This window comes from Archocentrus centrarchus, chromosome 4 (genome assembly GCF_007364275.1).
Source record: "Archocentrus centrarchus isolate MPI-CPG fArcCen1 chromosome 4, fArcCen1, whole genome shotgun sequence".
Classification (NCBI taxonomy): domain Eukaryota; kingdom Metazoa; phylum Chordata; class Actinopteri; order Cichliformes; family Cichlidae; genus Archocentrus; species Archocentrus centrarchus.
Window position 1 is genome coordinate 15,510,639 of NC_044349.1, and position 20,305 is coordinate 15,530,943.

Here is a 20,305-nt window from a genome sequence, read left to right on the forward strand (position 1 = left end):
CTGATGATGGCTGGATGGATGGATGGATGACTGGATGGATGGCGGTTGAGGGGATCATCCAGTATTTTAGCTTGATGACATTTAGGTGGTATACTGTAAGTTGGTGAACTGGGTGTGTGCTGATGGTAGTATTAAAGAGTGATTTTTAAAACATTTTGAGAACCTATGACAAACGTTTCATACTCAACTTAGGTCTCTGCCCAAGCACAGAAGCTAATATTTGCAAGGACGTGCTAATTAGTTTAGCATGCTATACCTTCCTATAGTTTACCTCAAAGCTCTAAGGCTCTCAACTGGCCCCTGAAAGCCCCCATATGCTATACACATGATTGATATTACTGCAGATATCACTTAGAAAACACCTGATGTGCCGGGCGGACCATCCATGCCTCCTTTTGACTGCTAAGTACCAGCTGGCGGGAGGTCCTCCACGTTATGCAGCAGGTAATAAAAGTTGAGCATTGATTTTCTGTAGCAGCTTGTAACTGTTAATGTTGAGACATCAATAGCCAAAGCAAAGCGCTGGTGCCTTAATAGGAGGCCGAGAATGTGGAGGGCGCGAGAAGAGGCTGACTCTAAATCGCAGAATCTATCCTTGCCGATCGATAGGACAGTAACTGCAAGTGTCCCTCTGCTTTCCTAATGTTTTATAATAAACTGACAACCTGTAATAAGACCAAGGGAGAAGGAGAATGAGAAGCAGGGAAGTGGGAGAGATAGAGGGGAACAGTTTCTCCATAGCCTATCTTGCCTTAAATCACCCCACATGGGAGTGCAGGAGAGGAGCACAAGATAAGGTAGAAGGGTAGAATTTTTTTTTTTTTTTGGATAAAAAAAACACTTTTACAGGAGCATTTGTCTGGTTGTGCTCACTGCTAGGGTAGTTAGTGAGTGTATTGATAGAGGGAAGCAGAAGTTTAGGGGATATGTCCTGAATCGCTTTGGCAGGGCAGTGAGTTAAAGTGCATTAAATTTTGCTGCCACCTTGCAGCAGTCATCATATTCAAGAAGAAGTGAAGGGCCGGGCTGCACATTTTATGATTTTACATTCAAAAAGAGCTAGCTACTTTTGAAGCACTTCTGGTGCAGCAGAAGATGAGAGAGTTTACTATGTTGTTGCAATGAGGCTGCTGCTTTGGAAAAATTTTTATTTTCCTTAATATTTTAACCTTATTTTTTCAAACGCATGTAAATCTACAAGAAAAATTTGAGCTTATACATATACACTGCTCAAAAAAAAAAAAAAAATGAAAGGAACACTTTGAAAACACATTAGATCTCAATGGGAAAAAAATCATGGTATCTGTATTGATATGGAGTGGGTAATGTGTTAGGATTAAAATGATGCTACATTGTTTGATTGGGATTAAAATGATCAACCTACAGAGGGTTGAATTCAAAGACACCCTGAAAATCTAAGTGAAAAATGATGCAGCTGGCTAGTCCATTTTGATGAAATTTCATTGCAGCACCTCAGAATGGTACTCAGTAGTTTGTATGGCTCCCACATGCTTGTACGCATGACAAACATATAGTAACAGTGGGGCATACTCCTAATGAGAAAATAGATGGTGTTCTGGAGGATTTCCTTCCACATCTGGACCAGCGCATCACTGAGCTCCTGGACAGTAGGTGCAACCTGCCAGTGCTGAATGGACTGAAACATAATGTCCCAGAAGTGTTGTGTTGGATTTAGGTCAACGTGAGCATGGGGACCAGTCAGTAGTATCAATTCCTTCATCCTCCAGGAGATGCCTGGATACTCTCCCTATACGAGGCCGGGCATTGCTGTGCACCAGGAGGAACCCAGGACCCAGTGCACCAGCGTAGGGTCTGACAATTGAGTATAAGAATTTCATCCTGATACCTAATGGCAGGCAGGGTGCTGTTGCCTACCCTGTAGAGGTCTGCATTGTGCATGCCCATAAATATGTCTTCCCAGACAATCACTGACCCACCACCAAACCAGTCAACAAATTATGTTACAGGCAGTATAACATTCTTCACAGCTTTTCCAGACCCTTTCACACCTATCACATGTGCTCAGGGTGAATCTGCGATAAGCACAGGGTGCCAGTGGTGGACCTGCCAATTCTGGTATTCTATGACAAATGCCAACCGGGCTCCATGGCACCGCGCAGTGAACACAGGGCCCACTAGAGGATGTTGGGCCCTCAAGCCACCCTCATGAAGTCTGTTTCTGATTGTTTGGTCAGAGACAGTCACAGCAGCGGCCCGCTGGAGATCATTTTGTAGGGCTCTGGCAGTTCCTATCCTGTTCCTCCTTGCACAAAGGAGAAGATACTGGTCCTGCTAATGATTTAAGGGTTTTCTATGGCCCTCTCCAGCTTTCTGGCCTGTCTCCTGGAATCTCTCCCATACTCTTGAGACTGCCAGGAGACACAGCAAACCTTCTGGCAATGGCATGTATTGATGTGCTGTCCTGAAGGAGCTGGACTACTTGTGGAGCCTATGCAGGATCCAGGTATCACCTCATGCTACCAGTAGTGACACTGACCCTAGCCAAATGCAAAACCAGGGAAAAAACAGAAAGGATGAGGAGGGAAAATATCAGTGGCTCCACCTGTGAAGTCATTCTTGTTTTGGGGGATGTCTCACTGTTGCCCCTCTAGTGCACCTGTTGTTAATTTCATTAAAACCAATGCAGCTGAAACTGATTAACAACCCCCTCTGCTACTTAACTCACCAGATCAATATCCCATAAGTTCAACTGACTTGATGCTATACTCTGATTAAAAAGTGTTTCTTTAATTTTTTGAACACTGTATAAGAATAGCATATTTGTACTATATATAGTACTAAAACTATATTGTGTATTGAGTAAATAATACAATAAATGTGCTGAAATCAAACCGAAATGTTTGCAGTTTCACATTTAAGATCACATACACTGTAGCCTATAAATAAAGAAAATGTAAAGTACATAACTAGCTAAAATCCTTGTGTCTTTTGTCCTGTCTCCCTCCCCTTATCTTCCTGTTAAAAGGGAGTTTTTCCTTCCCACTGTCACCAAGGCTTGCTCATAGGGAGTCGTCTGATTGTTTTGGTTTTCTCTCTATTATTGTAGGGTCTTTACCATACAATGTAAATCATCTTGATACAACTATTGTTGTGATTTGGTGCTATATACATTGAATTGAACTGAATTGAGTTGAATACTAATGATTACCTTAATTTTGGCCTTGTCTCAGACCTAGAGATCAAAGTTCTTATATTCTTATATATGACACACATCTATTTTCAGTTTTTTATAGTTTGGACAACTGCTGCAATTGCATAAATACTAACCAAAAATACTTTTTACACATCCTGGGTTTGTTGTCATAACTCCATAAATGTATTTTTGAATCGTTGCACAATTCAAAGGACACCACATGCCAGTAAAATGCTAACACCTTTGCCCTGTTAGCACCAAAAGTGTGGCAAGAATATTCTCTGTTTTAGGTCTAGACTAGGGTTAGGTTAAGCAGTAGACTGTATATTTACCCTCTAATAACTGTCCCTGTTTAACACTGTCAACATAATTGTTATATAAATTCCTGCAATAATGGAAAAAGACCCATAAAGAGAAGAAATGCAGCCTGAGCTGTAAATTAAGGACTGGCTGGAGGTGATCTGTGAAATGTTGAAACCGTTTAGAGTGGACCCTTGTCAAGATATAAGGCTGAGGCTGAAAGGGGGGGTCAGCAATGTGAGGCAGCAATCCTCAGTATGTCAAACAACACAACCAAAACTCACTGCAACTCCTACTTAATGACAACAGCCTGCAGTATTTCCAGGTAATAGTTGTGAGCTGGAGCTTTTATTGCTTGATAAAGTCTGAAAGCCTTTTAGAAAGCCTCATTACATGGAATTCCCTACAGAGTGGCTGCCAGCATCAGGAGCTTACTGCTCACCATGTTAGATTTCTTAGGATAAAATTGACAGAAAATATACAGAAGGATTAGGTTCATTGCTTTAGGGCACACTCCCACCTACTCCTAATAAGAGGAAAGAAATGAAAGAAAAGTCAGGACACTCAAACATGATTAACTGGATCCGGTTCTGTCAGAAACCAAGTTTGAACAACTTTTTTGTTGTTGTTGTTGTTTGTTTCCTGCATCAGTGCGATGCCTGGAGAAAAGAGACGGCGGGTAAAAAGATTTGTTTGAAAGGTAGATGAGAGTCCAATAGTTTTCAATCAGCACATGTTTGCCGAGCACTTCAGCAAGCTTCAAAACAACGTGATGAAAAAGGACTTGATGCAGTCGCTCAGTCCATGGATTGCACTTTATGAACCTTATACATATGTATGGTTCAATCACTACTATTGCATTTGACATTTACTGCTGTCAATGGACCAATCCAGTGACTGAGACTAATTTACGGGACACAAATATTTGTCAGAGCAGTCTGCACAGCCATGAACACATATACTTTGAGGCACGATTCATGCCACATTTCAAACACATGCATCTCAAACTATCTGGCCCTTTTCACAAGAAACTAGTGTGGTGAAATCACATCTGACTTGTAATACTTCACATATGAAACTGCCTGAGCAGAGCTCCAGACTATAATTTCACACTGGTGTCAATTCTCTCAGATGGCAGCACCAGTGCCAGGTGTGTTTTTTCTTTGGGGGGCATAAAGGAAAGGAAAGTGGCTGGGAATCTTTATCTTTTAAAATCTCCTCTTTAGTGATGAGATGTGTTTTGGTGAATTTGGTAAACAGCTTGACCATCTTCAGACTAGTGTGTGTTTGAAAAGGTGCAACTTTTTAATTATTTTTATTAGTAGTAGTATTAAAACAAACCCAGGCCTCTGCAATAGCCTTATGGCATATGGGTCACCTGCTCAGCCTGTAGTGCTACTTAACAGAAACTCTAAAGTTGTTGCGTGGATTGTGCTGCAGGCAGTTTTGAGGCTTAGATCACCACAGATATATGAATTTCATCCTTATTGTAAGCTTACAAGCAAGTGACATCAATCTAGTAAACTTTGTTAAGACATCAGGTTTGATGAATATAGACTGTAGAGTAATAATACTAGAGCTTACTAAGGCTACGCCACATAATTGCCATTTCATTTTGCACATTTTATTTCAATCTATTATATTTTGGGTTTGTTTTGTTTGTTTGTTTGCTTGGTTTTCAAAATGGGACCATTGTAATCCTAACTTAATGCTGTATTCCTACTGGTTTCTTAGTAGATGTACATCATGGGGCCAAGAACAAAAATATTGCCACAGTTTTTGTACACTGGTCATCTTTCATCTGCGAAAGCCCGAAGTCACACTTGCATATTTGGCTGTAAAGCTTGTTGAGACTATTGCAAATGTGTAACTTACACATTGCTTCTACTTTCTAATCTAATCTAATCTAATCTAATCTAATCTAATCTAATCTAATCTAATCTAATCTAATCTAATCTAATCTAATCTAATCTAATCAGTCATGCCAAAATAGCTACTAGTATTAATGCACCTGAGAAAATGTTATGACAATGCTACAGCCCATATTGCCTGTTTGTCAGGCTAATCTCAGTTCTACAGTAAGTTGATATCAGGCTACAGTGACTATTTACGAGCTGCTGTATTTGTGTTTGCAGAAGTGCAGCCTCTGAAAAAAAAAAAACAACACCAAACCTAAATGATGTAAAATGTAATGGAGTCCTATTAAGTGTCCTAATTTGCCTAACTGAAACTCAGCATGCAGTAGATGAACTGTCAGGACTTGTGCAATGTGTTGTCACGTCCTCAAAAGTCTGAACAAATCATTAACTTATTTACTTACTTGGTGAAGCAAATATACTAAAGTGGACAAGAATGGAATGGAGAATAGTGACTAATTCACAGTATTTAATCAGATTAACAATCCAACTCAAAAATCAAAATGGACAGAGACATTTTTTCTACTTGTTTGCCTTATGGTCATGCCCTGCACTCTGAGTGCTGCTTTCTAGCCCTAAAACTTAAAACTTAGGCAAAGCCTAAGTTTTAACTGATTATGTTACATTTTGTTGTTTTACTGTTACTTTTTTAGTGTTACCATTAAACAACACTGCTTTAATTCTTGTTATTTATTCATCTATTTACTTATTTATGAACTGACTGATCCAGATGAGTCCGTAGAACAGGAAAAGAGAATCATATTTTGTGCTCAGTTGCGATAAGGACATAATAACCTATGTACACGCTAACTGTACTTTATTCGTGTATTGATCAGACCAAAGGTACACATGATGCTCCATTCTGTTGACTTGTAGCCTAGCAGAAAGTTTGGCTCCAAAAAGAAAAAAATACCTTTTAAACTTTATTTATGACCAATTACTGTGTATCTGTTAAATGGCTCCTATATGAGAATAAATGTTGAACTGTCACTGCTTCTCAGTGTTAATCAATCCCTGAATGAATTTTAAATGATAGGATTCTTTTCAGGAAATGAATATTTGCCATGTTTTATTAGTGTGTGTGTGTGTATGTGTGTGTGTGTGTGCGGGCATCTGTAAGGGGGCATGTATTAGCCAGCTCCCACTGCTCACTGGCCAGGGATCAGTGCATTGATTGTGAGCAGTCTCGGCTGTTGCTTAATTAGGAAGTACCTGTCTGGGAATTATATCTTTTTTTCTCTCTCATTGTGTGAAGAAACAAATATGATAAAGAAATACAGAGAGGGAGTGAAACTTGTCTGTTTTCATCAAGGTTAATCACGTTTTCTGCTTTTGTGTTGCTGTCAGCAGATTGGTGCCTGACCTCGCAGTGCAAAAAAACAGGAAAAAAAAAATATTTTGTGTGGTACACAAAACATGCTAATGAAAGATGTTTCATTGTACAGGGATGGGGGTGAAGGGGTGTTGATGGGCTGTAAAAATTAGAATGCAAATGGTGGGGATGGGTTAAAGCAATATGGTAGGATGGAAAAATCAGCCATAACTTGTAACTTGTGATTTGAATTAAATTCAAGTAATTTAAAAAATAACTTCACTGTCAAAGCAGTTCCTGGGTTCTATTGGATATTACATTAACTTATATATGAATTTGTTCCAGAGCTTAGTGCATTCATACAGAAGTACAATTTCTTATTTTTGTGTCAAATTAAGCCTAAAGACTAAAATTGAGCGCATTTTCGTTGTTTGTGTTTTAGGGCTAGAAAGCAGTACGGTGAAAGTTGGGTGAGGAAGTAAAGAAATAAATAGTGAATTAAGATGAATGAGGACCAGTGGAGGGGGATATGGTGATAGAGTTGTGATAGATTGAGCTGTACAAAGATGGATGTTAAAAAAAAAGAGAGAGAGAAAGGGCAGAGCAATGAGACAAGAGACAATATGGAGGGCTGGATGGATGGCTGGAGAGGGATAGAGGGTGGGAAAGGGTTGATGGGTGGGTGTCTCTAAACTCCAACCTTAGGGACTGACTAATCGCTTGACAGACAGCACTGTGTTGAATTGCTGAGGCAGCTCTTGAATCACTGGCTGCCGTGTCTTGATTTCCTATGAATGGACAGCACTGCCCATTTTTGATCACCAATAGAACGGCCACCAACTTTAGTGCATTTACTTCATTTAATAATCATATAGACTATATATAATTGTGCCATTAATTGTGTCTGTTTTAGACACATAACATCCCAGTCTCTTTGGCTTTTAAATAGCTTTTGGCCATTTAATTTCTTTTTGTTTCATTGATTCCATTTTAGCATTTATTTCAGAAAAATACAAACATGCAAATATTGAGCTGCAGCCATGCTTGATAGAGGAGTGATTTAACAAATAAAAGGCCTTATTGCACAGACGTTTGTAAAGTGAGCACAGTTCCACATTCTCAGCACTCTACTGCCTTTGTTCCTGCCTAATGCTTCAGTATGAGGACATTATTTGGGGCTACAGGTATGTCCACAAATGGGCTCTCTCCACTGGGACCATTTACCACCCTGTGCTGGTCTGGCAGGTACACTGGCTCTCCTCTCAGTTCACAAGGACTGGCAGGACCTGTCTCACCAAATTACAACTGATGAGGTCTGACCCACTAAGCTGGGTTAACTGGTTGCTGAATGAATACTCTGTGACCTCTGTCAGTGTATCTGCTTTCCAAGCATGGGAACTATACATGATGCACCAGGAGTCCATTCTCATGATTTTTTTTTTCCAGGTTTCAATCAAAAACGAGGGTCTCTTTCCTCCATAACCTGGGATGAGCCTAGTAGGAGCAGCCACGGCTGCAGCAGGAAGTCAATTCCCTCTTAAATGTAAAGACAAGAACCTTTATGTTTTTAAATTCAAACTTGTCCCTCCACCTCTGGTGGTGTTCTATGACCCACACAGCCTGTCAGTCTTTCTGTTTGGTCTTTAAGCCTATTAAAGGAAATCAAAGGCCCATTAACCGTTTCCTGACACTCAACGACTAGTTGTAATCCTTCCATGAACTCAGATCCAGACAGCCCTCAAACTCTCTCTGCCATTATGTGTGTCCTTTGCTCAATGCCCAAGACATACAATCATTGCTCACAGTCCTACAAACACTTAGGAGATCAATGATCTCGGAGTGATAATCTTCTCCTTGATAGAGGGTAAAAGCCTTCAGTGAAGACAGGGACTGACAGGGGAAAGTGAGAGACAGTGATAGAAAGAGATAAAATAAAGCAATAAACTACAAAAAAAACAACAACAAAAAAAAACCAGGAAGTATAACTGAAAACAAACACACACACAGATCATGACAAGTGTCTACTCTCAGCTGGGTTGACATCTATATCTCTGTCTTTATTGACAACTAGCTTAACTAAAAGCTCCTCTGCCAGGGAGTGAGTGACTGCCCACGTACAGAAAGAGAAGGGGAATGAAAGAGGGTTGTAGACAGGATAGATCCTCACATGACTCTCATGGGAAATCACCGGCTGTAAGTAAGTAAGTAAAGTTTATTTATAAAATGCTTTTCACAGACATGTAGTCACAAAGAGCTGCATAGTTAAAATAATAAAAACTAGGACTAATTACAATAAAATATAATAGAAAATTGAATTGGTGGCACTAGTTAGTGATGTGATGTCTAATGTTGATGTTTTTTTCGATTCTCGCTTTCTCCAAAAAAATATTGTGTCTCGATGTTTTCTGTTCTTCTCTGCCCTGAGCCTGCTACTTCAAGCTGACTGCTTGCACAAGAGGGGGTTTCTTTCTATAACACGAGGTCTTGGCCCCAATGCAAAGTGCTCTGAGGTGACTTATGATCCAGTACCACATGTATCTACTGTAAATAAACTTCAGTTGAAATTGTGTAATTGTGTAAAAAAGACTATTCTAATGCCAAATAAATGTTTTCCATCTAGAATTCCCAGACAACTAAACTATTTCTCCAATTTCCGGATAACTGAAACACCACATTTGTGAACCGCCTCAGTTTTTGGCAGGAGGCTAAGGTGGATGGAAGGTGTACAAAGTGCATGAATCCCACTTCAGAAATAAGGTTAATGTAGCCTGTGCTGGGCTGGTTAAGGCTGGGAAAAGAGTGTGGTTTTGATTAAACGCATTTAAAGACATTGTGTCTCCTGTCAGTGTGGACTTTTCCTGCCCCCCTGATCTTAAACGAGGGCTGTGACTACATAAACAGACATTATTAATGGATATTTCCCCACAAGGCTAGATATCTGGGCAGAAATTAAATCACTGTCAGTGATAATGCCATTTCACTGATTCATTCAGTTGCACCAATCAGCTAGTTCAGTTAAACAGACAAAGTCATTTTCCACAAACAATTCCTTAAGCAATAATGTTTCTTTCAATGCATATTTTTGTTGCTGCAATTTTGTAACTGTTATGAGAGAGGTTTGGTTAAATGAAAGCATATTTATGTAAAGTGTTTCAGAAAATCTATAACTGAAGTTAAATATTGGGCTATGACAGCACACAAAAGCCTGGCTTTTGCTTCTCATCCCATCTTGTTGCATAAAGAGCACTACACTGTATGGTATGTTGGCATTGGCTGTTTACTATAAAATGCGGGGCTCAAATAATAATCATAGCAGCAGTGCATTGATATTAGCTGCAATAGCAGCAGTAGCAATCATGATAACAGTATCTGTGGTAGGAGAAGCACAGTAGTGCAAACAAACCTATAGAGGCCACTTTATTAATTTTGTAGAAAGCTCTCATAGCACAGAAACAGTGGGGATTACCCAGAGATTAATCCCATACTCCTGTTATCATGGCCAACTTTCTCATTCACATGATATTTAAGTAAAACTGATTTAACCTGCATTTATTTAAATGCATGCAAATGTATTGTGTACTACAGAGCCACAGTGGTGGAGTAGTGCAAACAGTGGTTCCTAGTCTGAAACCTGTCCAAATGAATACATCAGTTTTATATTAGAGAGTAAAGTGACCAGTTTTGGAGATTAAATTAGGCTAATAAAGAGGAAGAATTTAATCTTTTAGTTCAGTAGTCAGTTTACATCTACTTTCATGCCTCATTTCCCTATAATCCTTATTAACTGGCTCTGCTTGTAGGTCACAGAGAGCTGTGACACAAATTAATTTTACCCTTCTGATAATGTGTTGATACATAAATATACATACGCCGGCTCTACTACTACCAAAACCACGCTCATTATGCACATTAATTCCCTAAAGAAAACATATCTGTATCTCAGCCTTCTTACAGCCAATTACATGCTCTGTTTCAGCTGTATGTGATATTAATCACATAATGCAAACTCCCGGCTTGGCGTTGCTTAAGCCTCTCTCCTTCCCTCATCCCCACCAACACCACCTCTGCTAACGCTGATCCCCTTAGCCAGCTCTACGGCGTCTGTGTCGGGGTTCTTTTGCGGGAGGCCTGGGCAACGCCGGAGAACAGGCACTGCCGGGGGCGATACACATCCCTCAGGTGGGCCTTTCATTATGGATGATGTTTCTGCCAAATTATTTAGACCCTGAGCCCCAGCAACATCCCCACCCCATAAAACAAACACATTCATGCACACAGATGTACACACACTCGAGTCCCCCTGCATTCCTTGTCTCCTTCTTTATAAATGTGTTCCTGATCACATATATATATGTGTGTGCATATGTACAGTTCATTAGTGCTATTTTCTTTGTTCCGAGGAGGTAAAGAAGTGAAAGCGTGACTCTTGTGAATTGCACATTGTCAGAAGGGAATGGAAGCTAAGCATGAGGAAAATATTCATCACATGTATGCCAGTGTTGCTCTCGGTGCCATAGAGGGGCCTATGCTGACATTATTGGCTTCAGTAATGTAGGATGTTAAATAGGTTTGGTTCAGTGTGTGTCTGTTTGTGTGTGTGTGTGTGTGTGTATTCCTCAGAGGCCATTTGTTGCAGACTTGTTAGGAAAGAGTCAGAGATGACAGTCTCCTGGCAATCTCTGACCTCGGCTTAGAGATTGGAAAGCAGCTTCGGGACACAGACACACACCTAGGAGAACACACACACACACACACCACATGCCATCAAAGTTACTCTTCTCTTTGTCCCTTAACTCATCAAGCTTCTTATCCCTCCACTTACCTTCCTTCCCAAATCCCATGCACTCTCTAGCCTCATCTCCCTCCCACCTGTCTCTCAAAAGTACTTCAGCCAGGTACCTGCCTTCAAACAACACAGCCAGTTCAATTCCCATTCACTCATCATCCTCCTATTTCCTCCTTCACCCTTCCTTTTCCTTTACCCTTCTTTAGCTGAGATCCCTTCCAAATCCCTTCTTTCCTTTCCAAAAGCTCTACAGCAAATTTTGAGTGAAAAAGCAAAATAAAAACCCCAGTTGAACCCTCGCCTTCTTACCCATTCCAAACTCACATCTCATTCCTCATGTATAGCTCAGCTCTCAAATAATGGTTTTGAGTTACACTGAACTCTGCAAAATCCTGCACACATTATGATTTATGACTTCTAATATTCTTGATCCACGTAAAGATGATTAACTTGCATTTGTTGTCTTCAACGCCACAGACCAACAGCCAAATTTTAGAAAACAAAATGTCAATATTTATTTTGTATTTCCACTTCATATTGACATACTCTCTCTCAAGAAACTTTGTACTTTAGAAACTTGAAGATGCAGTAGACGATCAGGTGAGGGATTTGCTGCTGGCAATGCCAGTGATAGATTTATACGCAAGAGATGGCTAGTTAGAAAAAGTAAACCTGCCCATAGTGAATCTGAACTTCAACCCATCTATAGTTCTATATCATCTATATGGTTGCAATGTACTGAACCTAGATTTATTAATAGTTCTACTGAACAAAAATACATTTAAAAATTTGGACCCATATACAAGACCTGCCTCTACCTAAAGAAGACCAACCACATCTACCTCTCGTCTTTCTCCCCACCTTCACTTTTTTGTACCTTTCAGGACCACTGCTGGTCTCTTCCTTCCTTCCTCCCTTCCTTCCTTCCTTCCTTCCTTCCTTCTTTCCTTCCTTCCTTCCTTCCTTCCTTTCAATTCCATTGTTCCTTCTAGCTGATATAAGATATGTCTGACTTACCCAGGCTGAAAAGGACCAGGAACTTCAGGCACACAAACTCTCGTTGGTCCAGCTGCAGAGAGCGTAGTTTGGCCACCAGCTCCTGGGCATGGCTCAACAGATTGTTGAGTGTGGCTCCTGCCTGTGAGGCAATCACTGCATAATCCACCTTTTTAAAAAAAAACAGGGAAAGGAGGAGGTAAGGAAATGTACATCAAAGTGAGTCTGACTGGACTTTAAGCAGAGGTTTTGAAATATAGTTGTAGATACCAAATAGAACACAATGTCACTCAGACAAGCACTGATTTGTGGATTTTATAGTCAGATGCAAGCAACTTGTAGATAGCTAAACAGAGGATTTAGTTTGGAACCAGCACACCTAATACAAGTTCACCTGCAACAGACTAGAGTGGCCAGATTTCGTTTCACTTTCTTTTCTTTCAGATAGATAAATAGATAAAACTTCATCTTCCTTAGGTCTAACCTATATGCATAAACGCCCACTTACACGCTCCTTTTTCAGGTGTAGTTCATATCTGCAGCTGCAGCACATTTGTCTGGGAGGCAAGTCCTTAGCTGCCACTCACCGTAAGCAGGACCATATTAAATTTTTATATTTATTGACAATTCATTACCATAATTGACTGTGTGAGGGTTTCCAGGGGAAGGTAGATGTTGGTATGCGCAGTTCCTAAAGCTCAGTGAGGAAGAGGTTCCCAGCGAGCTTCCATTTGTAATTATAAGCAGCTGTGAGTTTGGAATTTATTTATCATGTAAATAAGGTGACTGGAACCCATTTTTTCATCTTTTTATTTTTTTATGTGAAAAAAAAGGGTCAAAGGAACGTAAATTTTGACAATACAGCATTTTTTTAAATCACCTGCCTCTCCCTCTTCATTTTCCTTCCTTGTGCCTTTACTACACGGCTCTCTTCCATTTTGTCCCAATGCTTCTGTCCCTGTCTTTCCTTCGAGACATAAAGAGCTATGGCTCTGTGAAAAGCAAACACTACCCCCCTTCCAAGGTGTCAATCAATTTACATAAAATCAACTGTGCATGAAATAAGTTCATTGAAGGATTGGAGTGTTGATGGTGATGCCTTGGGTTATTGCCTCCCAGCCTTAAGTAAAAAGAGAGACCAAATAAAATGCTATAATGTCACTATAGCAGACTTAGCACTAACTCTGGTGACCCACGTATCAATCAATCAATACCACTTTATTATTACTCCTGGAGAGACATAGAGGGTAAACATATGATTAAACCTTCAAATCTTAACTTATCATGAATACAGTCTTTGCTGAACATTAAGAGGAATGTGGAAGGCGAGATTAGGTTGGTGCTTAAAGGGCTGAGCTATGAGTGGAAGATGCAGATGGGAAATTTACCTTCTTTAAAAGCACAGAACTGCATGAATATGTTTTTCTTCTTTGTCATTTGAATTTCATATACACCAGGAGCATCATGCTATCAAAATTTCAGGATTCAAACTGAAGCTGACTGCCACACTGTGAGGCCTTGCTAAATCATTCAACAGATCACTGCAGTCTTTGTCATTTCATGTTTGCCCACATTTGTACAAGTTACACTGTGCGTTTGATCATATGACAGGATAAAGAACAAGCCTTCATGGCCATTTCTCACTTCTTTTGGTGACATGCAGTAGTAAAGAAAACGAAAGGCAGAAAAAAAATAATAAAAGATAGAAATTAACAAGCAAGAGACAGCAAACATAGGGACATGAGAAAGGGCCAGACAGAAGGCAAATGACAGGCTGTAACAGTTAATCTGCTAGTTCAATGGGTTTCTCTTCAAATGTCAGTATGAATGGAGCGTGTGACTGGCAAGAGCAAAGAAGCAGCTTGCTTCAAAGCAAAAGGGAAGAAACATCTGTTTAAATTCTCTATATGAACAAAGCTCTGGTCCTTCGGTCACATGCTTTTAATAAAAAAAGTAAAATATTTCCTGTTAAACTTTGCAAATTTATTTCAGAATAAATGTGGTGATTTGCCGCAATGCATTTAAAGAGAAAATGCAATCAGTTTCAGCGCAACAATGAATTAATTACGACATGCACTAGAGCCTGTCCTCAATGGCTGCTTTGTGTTAGGGCATCATTTGGTTAATTCCTTATAATGTACTACATATGTGCATGCAGAGACATGCTGGCCATTCAATAGTATAAAATACCAGCTGTGAAATTTCATTTAGGCTGCCAAAGAGAAAAATTCCACCTTGTAAAACTGTAGTATCTGTTCAAAATTACAATTTTGCACACTGTGCATTCTTGGACAAATGGCCCTCTGTTTTGCTATTGGGACTATTCTCCTAATCTGATACAGCCACTCTGGCTAAAGTTTAAAGCTACAACTATACAACCTTTTTTAATACTGATATACAGTTTGGACCCAGCACCGGACAATAGACCAGGAGACTTAGTAAAAGCACACTTTACCTCCATGTACTTCAGCTCAATCCCATTTTCTAAGCTACACAAAACTGATCTTAATAATGTGGAGAATCATAAATTTGCTTCTTACTGGGCACTAAGGTCAGAGAAGGCTTTTGCCAGACATGGTGCAGCATTCTCCAATCAAGTCCTGACTGTGTTTGTGTAGCATTTGCTTTGGGTGATGTTGCTACTGTGGTTTAAATACCCCTCGTATTATCGCTGTGCTGTCACCCCTGGCCAGGCAGAGAATAATAGGAGATAATGAACTGTTTCAGAGCCCAGCACACACGCGCACTCACACACATGCATACATTTCCAAACACACACGCACACACTCAACACCAGCTGTTCATTAACCAAAGTATGCAAAACGAAACCGCCATCCCACACCTCCCCTGACTATCAGCCCATCCTCCTCCTCCTTTTCCTCCACCTCGCTGTTCGGGCCTCTTAAAACTGCCTCATCTGCTTTTTCCCATTCCCTCCTCATCTTCTCATCCCTTCTACTTTTACTACTTTTCTGCCTTCTTCTGTCTCTTTCTCCCACCTTCAACCATCATGCACCACTTCTGTCCTTCTTCTGCCTTCATTTTTTAATTTTTACTCAAACTCTCCTTTACCTGTTACCGCTATCATAGTACTATTTATTATAGTTTGTAGTTCCCACTAGAGGCAGTACTGCTTGCTTACCACAGATAGTAAATCTTCAGCTATGCTGAAAATCGACTGTGACCTTGTCTTCATTCAGAATCATGGAATTAAAAGGACTCCCCCTGTACACAGTGCACATGCACTCGCCAGAATCTATTGTTGTAAAACATTTTTCGAAAAGCAGTGTTTTGCAGTGCAAGACGATCAATAATGCATGGCTTCTCTACTCACTGACAGCCATGTGATTGGTCAGAGGCATATTCATGATGAGCAGTTTCACACCTCTGTGACTGCACACTCTCGTTCTCTCTTTTTAAACTGTGCCTTTGTGTGCATGTGATTTTGAGAATCACCGAAGACTGAGGGAGTCTTCTCTGTTTGCTTTGGTTTTCTGCATTTAAAGACAGTGTGCTCTGTGTGTGTGTGTGTGTGTGTGTGTGTGTGTGTGTGTGTGAGAGAGAGAGAAGCCAAAACATAAATCAGCACGCAGCATCCTGATGTACTGAGACTTCTTGTTAGGGCTTCAGGCACTATCTCCCACCAACTTCCTCAAAGACCCCCAGTAAAAGAAAATAACATATTTAGCCACATTCTTCATCTGTCCACCCACTCACTATGTTACCGCATGAGTGTCTGAGTGCTTTATTTATTCACTGTTCGAGTCTTCGTGGTCTGAAAAAAAAAAAAAAAACTGTAAAATTGACTCTGGTGGTATAAGTGTATCTCTGTAAATGCTATTTTTAATGAAGTAGTTAAATTCAATTTAGTTCAGTTCAATTCAGTTTTTTTTTCATATAGCACCAATGCACAAAAACAGTTGCCTCAAAGTGCTTTATATTGTACCCTACAGTATTAAAAAGAAAGAATCACATGACCCCCCTATGAGCAAGCACTTTGCGACAGTGGGAAGGAAAAACTCTTTTTAACAGGAAGAAACCTCTGGCAGAACCAGGCTCAGGGAGAGGCAGCCATCCACCATGACCAGTTGGGGGGTGAGGGGAAAGAGAAGAAAGCAGAGAGAGATGTAGGGATTACTGCGTGGCTGCAAATCAATAAAACTTTAAAGCACAGGTTGAGGTTTTTCAGAGGGTGAGTGATACACAATTGGAGAAAAAAAAGGACTGGAAAATACTGGAAATAGTTAAGGTGTGTGTGTGTGTGTGTGTGTGTGTATATGTGTGTGTGTGTGTGTGTGTGTATGTCACTAACTTACCTGCTGGCCAGTGACTAGTAGGATGGAGCCCTCCTTGGCATGCATCACCTGTCGGAAAACGTGGTCAAGAATGAGGAGTTCACTCCAACAGTTCTGCAGCAGCTTCATCTGGTCATCCACCTGATTAAAGATACAAAAATCCACATCAGGTCAGCTGTTTATTGTTCTGCTCTTATAAAGTTGTAACAGCAGTCTCTGTTGAGACTGAATACCATATCTACTGTGACTGTCATCACTGCAGCTTGCACGTCTTTCACTGCCCCTCCTTTATTACATGTCGGGGGCTTTTGTATGTTGTGTGCGCAGCCAGGGCATAGAAAACATGGCATGTTCAAACTGTACAAAAGTAATGTGTTGAAACTGTGTTTAATATTCCAAAAATGAAAGCTCTCTTCTAGCCCAAAGTTTTTAAAATAATCTGGTAAGAGTACTGTATCTGTTTTTAAACAGAAACTTGTTAATAAGAAAAGTCCATTAAGGGTTAAGTCAAGTATCACTGTTAATGTGTGGTTAAGGTTGTGCCATAAACGCTGTAATTGTTTTACAGGCTCCATGATCAATCCTTTGGTGGCCAGTTTGACGTGTCTATGAGGACAACTGTGCTAAACTCTAAAGCCGAAGCACCGTGTCAGCCTTTGCGGTTTGTAAATATCACAGGCAGCTGTTTTCCGGGTAAGCTTTCTCACAGGTCAATCACTATTGATCACTTGTGTACCACAGGCACTTTTTCCCCCCAACCTTACACAAAGCTCAAAAGTCCCCTGTATGCACTCTGAAGCTTTCTCATGTGAACCTTTCCACACTCAGTTAAGCACTTTGCTACGTGCCTGATTTAACAATGTTGCCAGGTTTATCTGTTTGCCCATTGCCAGGAGTTTCTGAGTGATTCCACAGATGATAATGATTAAGTAGTCCCCTTTTTTTTTCTTTCCCTAATACCAGCCGCTGGCTCCCAGAGACCTGACAGGTAAACTTTGGACGCTGACACAGGTGAAATAGTGGTTTTGGGAATCAAAACAACCCCCTCCATTGTAACTGCTAGTCTCTTCTCATGCCTGACTGTGTTAATCATTACTCCACATAGCCAGACTCAAAAAAAGGCCACATTGAAGAGGATGGAATGAGGAAAATGTGTAAGTAGTGCTTTCTTTCTTCTCCCACCTTTTCTATCAGTAAACATTGTGCTCTTTGTACCATCGCTGGGAATAATGTGTCTTTCTGGGCACACAGGAGTCTGCTGCTTTGAGTATGTGAGAACTGTCTGTGATGGCAATCCACAGCTTGCAGTGTGAAGAATGTGGATCGATGGCATAACGCTGTTACAGAGGCAGGTGCAGAGCAGAGACGTCTGAAAGGAATGCCTTTTTTTGTGTGCTGCGTGGAAATTGTGAAGGGATCAAATTGTTTGATATCAAGTGACCTTAGTTACTCATTTCATGTCAACAACTTTCACTCCACTATATTATCTTGTATGACAATGCACTGGATATAACCTAATCTAATGTCTATATCTTGTTGATTAGGATTGTTTTGACTGGTGATTCAGGGCTGGTGGCAAACAGTGTTTGTTTACCTTCCATGAAGACATAACAATAGGCAACACACATAATTAGAGGGCACGTGGGCTGCCTGACTACAATATTCTTGTACAAAAGATTTCATCTGGTTGTAGAGTAACTCTTTATTTTTTACCTTGATACGGGGCAGCACTTTGCATTCTAATCTTGAACATAATAATATTGCCCCTACCAAAGTTTTTCTTTTGTTTTGACCTCAGTGAAAACAAGCATTTAGCACTGTCATTACACCAAAGTAGAGAGGATTTCCTGTTTAATGTGGGATGGTTGATCAAATATATAAATCTTTTTGTTTACCAAAAAGTCTATGAGATGTGAGTATCTGCCACCCCCTCACAAGTATCAGATAATTTTCTGGTGCAACAAAATAAAGGTCATTAGTTCAAAAGTTATATTTGAATTCAGAAAAAGTCAACATCACGGGGCTCTTCAGGCTTCTGTCACACTTGCACTGGAATAAAATGATGTATATAAGACAGATATGCACCAATAAATCAAGAAACTGTCTTGAAACATTTCATGTCTCCCAATCCTCTTTTATCAGTTCAACAAAGCTTTTGTGACATTTCTGACAGCATCATGGACTCTTTTTGTCTCCTGCCTCCTTCCTCTATATACTGTATCTATTTTTGTGTTTCCATTCTGGCAGTAACTTGAGCAGGGAAGGCAATTGCCTTCATTAAAACCATCATAGAACTAGGAAGGCAGTCAGAAGGGAGTTTTCTATACTGTCCCCTAATCCTATTCTCTCCGTCACCCCATCTCAGGATGCTGGAAGTACGTGTGTATGTGTATGTGTAGATGAGTACATGTAAGGCCCTGGCTCTTCAAAGGACTCCACTGTATGTCACTGGTGCTGGCAAGTGTCGGGGTACTCATCAAAGGCCTGTCCTCACTCTGCCCGCCTGGAAGCTCTTCTCTGACAAGAGTCCTGGGTCATCAAAGGGGGGCAACTCAGAAGGGAAGACGACGGGTGATAGCAGCCTAGACTAGGGCAGCGGACACCCGCTTGGAAGAGGGGGACTGGTGACAGACAGACAGGCGTGTGGGCGGACCAGGGGTAGGGGTTCAGTTCAATGACCTTTTAAGTTCCAGTGACACGAGCCGTTTCCCTGACAAGCTCTTCCTTTGCTCTGTCAAACGAGCAACAGTCATGGCGCCTGATCTTACAAGTGCTGCAGCCTGCTCGCTAAGATAAAATGAACTTTCTGACACGGCATCGACGACCAATTTGTCTCGTGTTTTCACAAGGGCGAAAGGGCTGAATATTATCTCTGTGCAAAGAAAATGCAGTCAGTAAAAAAGTGGCTGATTGCCAGCGGCTGATTATAAACATTGCCTAGTTTAATGTATTCACGTCGTCATTACAAAGGCACTACAAAGGCACTACAAAGTTCAAGTAGGCAGTTTGTTGTGCTCCAAAAGCGCAATAAAACAGGTGATTTTATATAGCTGTTTAATTCCTCACCACATAGTCATGGAATATTTATCTAACACTTGTAAATGCCAACTGTTTCCAGCAATGATGACGCACAGTAGGGAAAAAAAGCTGTTGTTTTTCCTTGATGCTCTCTCTTTATCTCTTCCTCATTTCGTCAAGGCATTAAAAAAAAAAAAAAAACACTTGTTACTAATCTTATGTTCTTTATTGAAATGAGTTCCTTCCTAGAAAACTGTAAATGGGTTGTTTCTCTTTTATAGAAAACAATACCTTTATGTAATGATAGCTGACACTCTTTCTCCCTACCACAATGATTGCCTTGAATACACAAAGGGAAGAAGCATGAGTTAATTCAAGTACAGCCAGTTCATTTAGTGTTAATAGATAAAATCCTTATTTATGTTGTTTGATTAACAACCCAAGTGGATGAGAATATGGTTTGCAAATGGTAAGCGTGTTACAAATCTCATGCTGACATGATAGCGA

At 40.4% G+C, this 20,305-nt stretch overlaps 1 protein-coding gene across 2 annotated transcripts in view; it reads right to left on the reverse strand.

Moving 5' to 3' along the window:
• nr5a2 (nuclear receptor subfamily 5, group A, member 2) overlaps positions 1 to 20,305 on the reverse strand; it is a 73,112-nt gene that overhangs the window by 13,751 nt on the left and 39,056 nt on the right. For both annotated transcript variants that reach the window (XM_030727933.1, XM_030727934.1), the window contains exons 5-6: positions 16,802 to 16,921; positions 12,507 to 12,654 (exon numbers count right to left, since the gene is read on the reverse strand). In XM_030727933.1, the coding sequence (XP_030583793.1) occupies positions 12,507 to 12,654; positions 16,802 to 16,921 (268 nt within the window). The remainder of the gene's footprint in view (positions 1 to 12,506; positions 12,655 to 16,801; positions 16,922 to 20,305) is intronic.